Raw genomic sequence first — 11183 nt, forward strand, 5'->3', positions numbered from 1 at the left:
GGTAGAGCGGAAAAACGTGTTTTTAGGCCAAAAAGGTAGTGGTAAATCCAAGCGCGAACACCGGCACACCGGTGGAAGTTCGACAAGGGCGACGTAGTCTACTACAAAGCACACCACTTATCTAAGGCACATAAAGATTTTCACGCCGGGTTCGCACCAAAGTGGTGGGGACCGGTAAGGCTAGCGAAGCAGGTCGGAAAAGGAGTCTTTCTTACCGACCAGCAACCGCCACGAAAAATACATGTGTCATACCTAAAACGCGCACCAATAGGGTAAAAATAAATTTTTTTTTTTGTATTTGTCACCATTCACAGACAACATGACCGGCCAACAGCAGGAGAAATTGCAACAGGTGGCCGACTTCATCCAGCTGCTGGGGCTGGTATCCGGTGGCCAGGATGAGCCGCGAACAGCCACCCAGGTCGCGAGGATGACTACCCGCCAGCTCCTGCAGGACCCAGTGCGGGCGGCCATCTACAACCGGGGCTGGGCGGACCGTACAGCGGACATCCAGCGGAGGTTGCGGCCGCAACGACCACCATCGACATCAACACCCAGCAGCCGCATCCCGTCGCTAACAAGGCCACCAACACCGACAAGGACAACCGCCCCCACAACACCAGCCACCACGACACCTGTCTCCACAACACCAGCCACCACAACACCTGCCCCCGCAACACCTGCCCCCGTGAAGCCTGCGGAGCCGAAACCGGTACCCAGGACAACGCGGGTACCCCCAGGCCCGGCGGTAAGGGTGAGGACGGAGGCGCAGCAGGTGCGGAACCGCCGTAAGTTCCAGCAGCTGAAGGAGAAGAGGAAAGCAAGGGAAGCCGAGGCAAGCCAACAACATCGGCTTGCCAAGCGACCTACGCTAACCTCAGACCCTGAAGCAACCAGCGCACCTCCTACCGGCCCAACACCGCTGGAACCGATGGAGGTAGACAAACCGGCGCCCAAGGACGGAAACTCCAAGGAGCCGGAACAGTCTACCAGCCATACGCCGCCAAACCAATCACCGACCACGGACGAAATAACCGAAGACGATTGATATGCGGCGTTCGAGGGGCTTGAGGAAATAGCGTACGATCCGGCGTACTACACTCCAATAGGGTCCCCAAAAAGCGAATAAACCACTCACGGGCGCGGGCGAGTCTACCTCAAGCGAAAGCCAGAGGTAGTACAAGCCACCCCGACCCGTAACGACACCGACACCGGTACAAGTGTACCCCGTGTGGTGGTTTGACAGGGGAGTATAACACGGTACGCAGCGGCAACCAGTACAAAGTACAGGTACCGCAGCGACCGGTCTACGCTTTTGTCAACCGCCACCACGGGCTACAGCGCGACATCGCCAACTCTCCCACCACGCCACAAAGGCACAGGGCGGGACGGGAAGGCAAGTCGCGTAAGACGAGCACCGGCCGTCGGTATACCTATCGCAAAAAAACCACCGAAACGACCGGACCGCATCTTCTCGTTTTTATATATTGACCACACATAATACTGTAACAATATTCTTGTATTTGTTTTATTACAAAAATAAACGCCCCCCCGTGGACCATATCAACACCACACATTGTTAATTTGAATTTACTGGTTTTACTTCCTTGGTGTTACCCACGTACCACTAGCATACTACGACCGGCTCACCGCGGGCACGAAGCCAACACCGTCGTAGCCGCGTCAGTTTGATGTTTTTTCAAATTTTTACAACATTCACTCGATTTCTCATGTAGCGATTTCCTTATTTTGTTGTATTTCAAAAACGAATAACTGTAGATACATGGAAATTTCACTAAATGTTTATATTAGCATTTACAATACCCCATATAGTTTTGGAAATATTTTGACTCTTTTTGGGCTGTTTACGGACATTTTCAGTTTTCTATTTGTTTAGTTTTTTTTTATATAAATATCAATAAAGATTTTTCTGTTGGGCCAAAAAGTGTAAAAATGTAATTCAAGGCTCCTGATATATTGTTATAATAGGTTGAAAAATATTAAAAATACATAGGCACAATTTTTTTTTATAAGCATTTAAAGATCAAAATTTGACAAAATTTATCAAATTTAAAATTGAATAATTATTTTGTAGTTAAAATTTATAAAATGTTCAACTTTTATATCTAAGGATTGAAAATTTATAACAAGATTCCACGTAAGTAGTTAATTATGTTACCAAAAATTCTAAGAAATACATAAGCACAGTTTATTTTTATAGTCATTTTAAGTTCAAATTTGGACGAAATTAAAAAACCTGGAATAACTATTTTAGTTATTTTGTTGTGATTGTATAATATTATTTGTGGGTACTTGAAACTTCTAAAGCTACTTTACGTGTATTGGCAGTATTGAAAAAAAAATTGAATTAAAAAAGGTTTGTTATTAAGTGATTACAAGAATACTAAAGGTAATTTTTTAAAACCTATTGCCTATTTATAAATGTTTGATAATTTATGATCATAATGCTAGGTCTTTAACACATAAATAAACAGAATCAAGTTTATTGTTACTTATAGTATGATTGAATATTACTGGGTGACATTTAGAATTTTAGATACTTATGTTTAAGCTCATTCCCCGCTGTTGACCCTGTTTTACTAAAATGTTAAATTAGTTTTGTAGAATATTATAGATCGTTGAAGGGTTATTGCCGGACAATATAAACTTTGTCCTTATAGCTGATTTGAATCGACTATTTTTATTGCACCTGTAGACGATCTAATCACTTGTTTTTTTATAATTATATAGGGATTTGTGATGATTTTAATCATTTCGTTATTATTACGCTCTATTGCAGATGCCATAATGAACATTATTTATTTATTTATTTATTTCAACGGATCAAACGATCCAATTACAATAATTTAAAATAATATAATTAGTTCAAAAATTAATATTAGAATACAATAATAACACAGTTATAATACAATAATAATAAAGTAATAAATCAGTACAACATATTTAAATACAAAAAATGTTGTTTACATAGCTATTAAATAATTCAATGGAATATTATAAGGTGATATTATTAGGTGATAGGTGTTTAAATTGCATTAATATAACTTATTAATATTTAATAATATTATAATCTTAATAATAATAATCATTATTATTCATCCATCTTGAATTATATCTGAAAAATAAATACTTTTATTAACACTCCTTGTAAGACAAGAATAGGCAATAGAGTGTGCAGGAATACGGTTACCTAACTTATCAGAATAGATTAACGCTAAACGTCCCGGAGCTAACTTCACAGACATTGATATTATGTCATTGAATTCAAATTTAATACCAATTACCATCCATTATACAGTGACCCACTTGTAACCTACTTTACAGCAGAGGGACAAAATATACAATATCAGCTCTATAATGCACCGACGAGCACAATGGATAAAACGTTTTAATTAAAAACGGCTTAAGTTGACTCTTTGGTAAAATTAAAATAAATTTACAGTTACCAACGACCGTCCAATTGTGTCTTATTGCGAATTTAATAACAGCCAAATCGGTTTATTAGTATTCACATTGAACAATATCATAATTATATCTTTTATTGTTAGGTACAAGTAAATTTCTTTTAATTAACTTTGTTTATCGAAAATAAATTATGAAACGTTCCATTACGGTTTCGTAAAATTATTTGTTAATTATATTCATCTGTCGTATATTGTAGACAGTCGTCACTGTAATATTATTTAATGTAAATATATTACATGTAAAAATCAACGTAGCAATTTAGATATTAATATAGGTCAATGAAGCAAGATGTGCTGAGACAGCAAAAACTATTTTACTATATAACGCCGCCGTACGCGCAAGGACAGGGAGTCCCCGTTCTCACTGAGTGAGTCGGTGAAAACGGGCTACGGCGGTCTGAATCCGCAAAGTGTTTAATTTATGTTTGTTTTAAAATTCAATAAAAGTGTTTCCGACCATTAAAACCCGAGTTGAATTTTATTTCTAAGTCTTCTTTGTCCTTACCTTTGAATATTGGAACAGTGCTCAGACCCACACACCTATAGTCAATGAGGTTTATTGCAAACTGAACAGTGCTCTGGTTGTGGCGTCCTAATAGTCATTCCAAATTAGGGAACGGACGTAAGATCGACAAAACGCGTACCATCGTACCTCAAAAGCTAACAGTGCATTAATCTGAATTTATTCTAGAGATAGTCATTAGCTTAGAGTGTACGGAGGTAAGGCATATAGTTGGTTCATCGCGTATTATCCAATACGGGTGATACCACACATCTTACACAAAAGAGTATCGTGAGGTAGTATTGGCAATTTTCCAGTACCGGCGCTTATAGTTTATTCATAATTGTGTCAGTAAAAGTTAATAAAAAAGTTATTGCCAGTGTTTAATACGATGATAGTCAATAACTACTAGAATAATATAATATAGCGTGTTTTCATTTCTAAACGTAGTGCTTATTTAAAAATAAATTAAAATTTTAAATCACCCACAAAAATTTGCAGATTAATTTTCATTTAGTTCGTGTTGCGACACCGTACAGTCCACACGTATGTTTCTATCGCGCTCCGCTTATCAGCTCCCGATAGCAAAGTCGTTTGTGCTCGCCGCGACGTCTACTCCGTCGTGGTGCTAACCACTGGTAATATATTTTTTTATTATACTCTCCAAGGCCAACTACCTGTTCACCTTATCTACATCATTATGAGTTCTAATCGCCAGCCGACCGGCTCTCATAGCTACACTAACAAAAACAAAACTACAAATCAAAAAAATAAACAACTCTCTCCGTTAATTATACCAAAAACCTTAATTAATCAAACGGGCTCTTACTCACCGTTGGACTTCTCCGATAACGAGATTGACTGGCAAACAGTCACAAATGACTCGGGTAAACGTCAAAGATCGCCCAACACTCTCTCATCACCACTTCCAGAAAAAGACACAAATATTTTCATGTCTTCAAATCGCTTCTCTCCATTAGCCCCTCCCAATGAAGAATCTCAAATGGACACCAACAATATTGAACAGTCACAGGAAGTCACCCCTCCTAAAACCGTCAACCCGCCACCAATATTCATAGAATCCAATTTAAATTTCAACAATTTTACCGCCAAAATCAAGGAACTTACGCAACCTATTGGTTTCGAATGTAAAACCTCCACCAAAGGGGTTAAACTACAAACATTTAATTCGGACTCGTACAAATCTGTAGTTAAATTTCTCAAGGAAAGCCAAGTTCCCTTCCACTCATTCCAGAACAAAGAATCTAAACCATACAGAATTGTGATAAAAAATCTCCACCCTACCACGGACATATCTTTCATAAAAGATGAATTAACCTCACTGGGCTTCCAACCCAGAAATATTATGAATGTACTTCACAGACAATCCAAGGCACCTCTCCCTATGTTCTTCATTGACTTAGAACCGGATATTAACAACTCTGATATCTTCAAGCTTTCACTCCTATGCTACTCAAAAATAAAAGTCGAAGCTCCTCGTCCCTAAAAAGACACTCCCCAATGCCTTCGATGTCAATCATAATGGTCATACACGCACTTACTGCAACCACCACCCCAGATGTGTTCGCTGCGGTGATCCCCATGACTCATCACAATGCCAAAAAGATCGAACCCAACCCGCCAAATGTGCCCTATGTGGTGGCCCACATCCTGCCAACTACAAAGGTTGCTCAGTGCACAAAGAACTCAGCAAAAATAGAAAACACTTACCATCGAATCCCTGGCACAAAAACGCACCGAACCACCAAACATCTTCCTCCTCACAAGAACCTCACAAAAATACCAACGTGGAATTCCCTCCCTTGCCACAAAATACGCCCAATCATTCACACAGAACACATCAAGAATCTCCTATCCCTAGTGTTCCGAATAACACAACGGATCAGCTTACGTCTTTCATCATGGAATTCAGATCTCTAATCAATCCCCTGATATCCCTACTTACATCACTCATCGAAAAACTTATCTCAAACAATGGCAGAAAATAAGCTATCTGCCTTAAACATTCTTCAATGGAACGCTAATGGAATTGTAATATTCTCGTTGTTGGAGCTGGTCAGAGTTATATTCTGATAGCCGTTAACTACGAGTATATTATGATTTTTGCAGGAAGCGAGACCGCTCGTGTTGATGATGAAGTTGTTGACAGGGTAGTTATAAATAAATGTAGACAGATGAAAGATACTTTGTAGTTTATTTAAATGTTCTTCAGTAATAAATGACAAGTTACTACACAGAGTGACGTGAAGGTACTTGTTGTGCTCTGGAGTAGACACGTCTGAATACAGGCTGTTTCAGGCTCCCTTTTATATTCGGGTCCCTGCTCCCCCTGCCTATCGATACGCTATCTCTTCTCTAACGGATGTGGTCCGTGTGACCATCGACTCAGCCCACGCATTTACAATATTCCTATCTAATCTGAGTATTCGCTATAATGCGTTGCCAGCTAATTTATTATCTGTGTTGTTGTTCAAAAAGCCATCAATTCTGCGAATTGCTAAATATTTATCAGTTATTACATCTTGGTCTATATGTCGCGTACATATACATGTACCCATATATCTACTCGTGACTTTGGCAATTCCTATATCCTTTCAACTGGTTCGTGAATTGCGTTTTTAGAAAATATAATTTGGCTCACCTACCCGGTTATTTTGACTACATGATTAACCTTCTATTGTATTCGTATATGGCAAATTTTGACTATTGCCAAATTGTTTAAGGAGGTCGTTTACCTAATCGCTTATGCCGAATTTAACTATTCATATATAATGATATTTATGTGTTGTGAGTAAACGGTTTCTATCCGTTACAGAATCACCAATAACACGGAAGAACTTAAACTTGTTCTCGCAGAAAAAAACATAGATATAGCTCTCATCTCCGAATCTCATCTCACCTCCAGTTCAAAATTTAAAATTTTCGGATACGACTGCCTCCAAGCCAATCACCCCGATGACTCAGCTCATGCTGGTGCCGCACTATTAATTTCTACTAAAATCCCACACTCACCATTTCATCCTAAATCTAACCAACACATGCAGATAGTCGCTACATCTATAAATATTAACTCCATACCACGTCTATTGCATCAGCCTACTTCCCACCTGGATCACCTTTTCCGGCAGAAGATCTGTCACTATTTCTTCAAACACTTAATCACACATACATCATAGGTGCTGACTTTAATGCGAAGCACGAAGCATGGGGCTGTCGCTCAAAGAACACTAGAGGTCGCACTCTACACAACTTTATAACAATCAAGTGCTCTAAGGTTATCTCTCCAGCCTCCCCCACCTACTGGCCAACCCATGCAAATCGTCATCCTGATTATCTTGATTTTTTTCTATCCAACCTCCCCAATCACATCCATATAAATATTTCTAACCTTAATGACCCTGCATCTGACCACACACCGATCATCCTCAAAATTCAAGCAAATGTTCCCTTCCACCCATTCGTTAAAAAACGCACAGATTGGAACAAATTTCGCAATATTATATCAACTTCTTCCTCTTTAAACATTAAGTTAAAAAATCCCACCGATATAGATACTGCCATAAACACCCTCACAAACAACATTCAAGACTCATTTCGAATATCTTCCACCACATCTGCAACTCAAGACAACTCCAGCAGAAATACCACTCCGGAAATAAGAGAGCTCATATCTCAAAAACGCCGGGCTCGAAACACTTGGAAACGTACTCACTACCCGATTGACAAACAACGGTACAACTATTTTTCCAACAAACTCAAGTCAACTCTCAAGAAACATAAAAATCAACTATACACCTCCCATATTCAATCTCTTTCACCCTCAAATGGGTCTCTCTGGAGAAAAACCAAAGCTCTTTTAAAGCATAAATCTACCATTCCCCCTCTTCGCTATCAGAACAACAATCTTGCTACCACTGACCAAGATAAATCAGATCTGCTGGCTAACCATCTTGAAAATACATTTAAACCTCACAAAATCTCCCCTGATGATACTCACATGCTTCAAGTTGATCAATTCATCTCATCACCTCTGCCCATGGCACTTCCAGCCTCCCCAACTACTCCTGGCGAAGTTCTATCAATTGTTAAAAAACTCAGGAAAAATAAGTCACCCGGCCATGATCTCATTAACAACAAAATAGTCAAAAACTTACCACCAAAAACCATCATTCTTCTCACCTACATCTTTAATGCTATATTTCGCCTATCTTATTTCCCTCCCACTTGGAAATCAGCACTAATTATTACTATACTTAAACCAGGAAAACAACCTGATTTGCCTGAATCGTATAGACCAATCAGCTTACTTCCCACGTTTGGAAAAATTTTTGAAAAACTTCTTCTCAAAAGACTTGTGAATATCGCACTCAAACAAAATGACCTTCCCAGCTTTGAATTCGGTTTCCGTGCCAAACATGCAACTTTTCACCAGCTCCATCGTGTAGTGGACCACATTGCTACATCTCTAGAAACAAAAAAATACTGCTCAGGACTTTTTCTCGACGTAGCTCAAGCCTTTGACACCGTTTGGCACGATGGTTTATTATACAAACTTAAAAAAAATCTTTCCGGCACCCTATTATTTACTTCTAAAATCATACCTAAATAACAGAACATTCAGAGTCAAATTAAAAACCACATTTTCCAGCACACAAAACATTCTAGCCGGTGTCCCTCAGGGAAGCGACATCGCTCCTTTCCTATACACATTGTTCACAGCTGACATTCCTAAAACGGATAACACCCTAATAGGGACATATGCCGACGACACCGCAATCCTTTCATCTAGTCAAGACCCTTTCGAAGCAAGCAGCCTACTTCAAAATCATCTGAACAGCTTATCTCACTGGTTCAAATCTTGGAAAATCAAGATCAACGACTCCAAGTCTTCTCATGTCACTTTCTACCTCCGCCCCGGGGACTGTCCTCACATAACATTCGAGAATGCAATCATTCCTCACTCAAATGAAGTCAAATATCTCGGCTTATTGTTTGACAGAAGGCTCACCTGGGGCCCCCACCTCAAAACCAAACGCGAACAACTAAACAGCCGCCTTCACATCCTTAGGCCTCTCATGAAATCTAATATGCATATCTCCAACTGTCTACTACTCTACAAATCCCTTCTGCAACCTATCTGGTCATACGGAATCGCTCTCTGGGGTACCATTAAACCATCGAACACTAGAACCATACAAGCATTCCAAGCCATCTGCCTCCGCATGATTGCTAAAGCCCCTTGGTACGTCACAAATGTTGCTCTTCATAATGACCTCCAAATCCCCACCATCAAACATACAGCTATCAAATATTATCTTCGCCTGCACTCCAATATGGAACATCACTCAAACCCCCTCATCGCTCAACTTCATACCAACGCTCTTCCAGACAACCCAGCCAGACGCCTCAATCGTGAATGGCCCAGAGATCTTCTCAACGCACATTAAACTCAACGTGTTTATTACTATCTCTCCCTAAATTTCCACCCACGTAGGAATTTCTAATGTGAAACTCCTACTCATTGTCTTTTTTCTCACTGCCTCATTTTATATTCTTTCATTCACATTTACTTATTGTACCATTTTTGTATAGATTGTAAATTTTCACAAATAAACGACATTTAAAAAAAAAAAAAAAAAATTTTCATTTAAATTATTTATAAAGTAAAATAATTAACATAATATTATTTTGTGTAGCTGTATTAGGTACCTATAAATACTCTTAAGCATACTTTATGCACCATGCCACACTTTACAGTAATTATATAAAAAGGTGCACTCATAAGCATCAAACATTATTGGACTTATCTATAAAATATCAAAATACGTTTGATAATATACCTATAATAATATTATTGTTTGATATTAAATTAAATTTGCATAACTATATTATATTATATTTTAGATTCTGAGCGGAGCTAAGAAGTTAGTAGTTTTACAATGAAGATTATTTTAATTTTTTTATCCTGTAAACAAAATTTCTACCAGAATGCTGAAGGAGTGCTTGGATTTCAACTTAATGGCTGCAGTGTCTTATATTTTAGTAAATTGGATCAAGATGGTACTGAAAACAGGTCATTTTGCGATTTGCTCAGTATTATTTTAACGGTTATTAACACATATTATTTACAATACATAAATTTTCTTTCGTCCGTCAATTACACAATATTTACAAGCAATAAACAATATATATTTTCATTTTTCATAAGGTATAAATTATACTACAATGCATAGTAATAATAATACAAAATGGTGCGTTATGGGATCGTTCAAAAGTATAATATATTTTTAATCAAAATTAAAAAAAAAAATAATGGAAAGAAATATTGCAATTAAAATGGAAGAATTAAGAAGCGATGATAAACTGTGAATATAAATTATTCATTTTTTTTATTCATACTGTATAATATAGTGTATAGTAGGTTCCTTAATTAAAAGTTAACTATTTCAATCCTTAAAAGATATCAAGATATAAAAACTAAACTAATAAATATAGTATTTTTTTAGCACTACAAATACATTATTTTTAGATATTTTGTTATTATATTATTTTTCAAATTCAATGGTTTTATTGATTTAATAATTTTAATGAAATGTATACACACGCGGAGTGAACATTGTTTTACGTAGTAGTCAATAAACTATAATTCTTAGTTTTAAATTGCAGAAATTGTATTGTCTTAATATGTATAATTTTGTTTTATATTAATGAGTTAAAAAAATATTATATTAAAATAGTTAACATTTATATTCTATAAATTAACTTCTCACACTACTTTTCAGCTTACAATTTTTTTTTTTTTTAATATTTAATAAAATAAAATAGTTGGAATAGGAACATTTATTTGTAAATAAATTACTATTTTATTTTATTATGTTGACGAGATAATTCAAATATTACATTTACTTACTGAGAATCAAAAATTGGTATACATTATGTCAACCTCTGGTATAATTTTTAACTGTCTATAGTCTGAACATAAAATGTTGTTGCATTAGCGGTATAAATACATTTTATATTTATTAAATGTATATCAATAAATATATTATGGTTGCACAATTATATTAATTTGTTACAATAAAATAATACTCGTTAAAATAATGAAATAATTTGGAAATAACTTTATTCTAATCATCAAACATAATTAATCAAATACTGCAATAAAATATTTCAAA

At 37.0% G+C, this 11183-nt stretch overlaps 1 protein-coding gene across 1 annotated transcript; it reads left to right on the plus strand.

Moving 5' to 3' along the window:
* Positions 1-319: 319 nt before the first annotated feature.
* Positions 320-1048, plus strand: LOC103308989 (vegetative cell wall protein gp1-like). Its single transcript, XM_008183388.1, has one exon. It carries the CDS (start codon positions 320-322, stop codon positions 1046-1048), a length of 729 nt encoding a protein of 242 aa, XP_008181610.1.
* The last annotated feature ends 10135 nt before the right edge of the window (positions 1049-11183 follow it).

The sequence above is a fragment of the Acyrthosiphon pisum genome, chromosome A2 (assembly GCF_005508785.2).
Source record: "Acyrthosiphon pisum isolate AL4f chromosome A2, pea_aphid_22Mar2018_4r6ur, whole genome shotgun sequence".
Lineage (NCBI taxonomy): Eukaryota > Metazoa > Arthropoda > Insecta > Hemiptera > Aphididae > Acyrthosiphon > Acyrthosiphon pisum.

Coding starts and splice junctions, on each gene's coding strand:
- LOC103308989 (XM_008183388.1), top strand. CDS start 320: ATGACCGGCCAACAGCAGGAGAAATTGCAACAGGTGGCCGACTTCATC.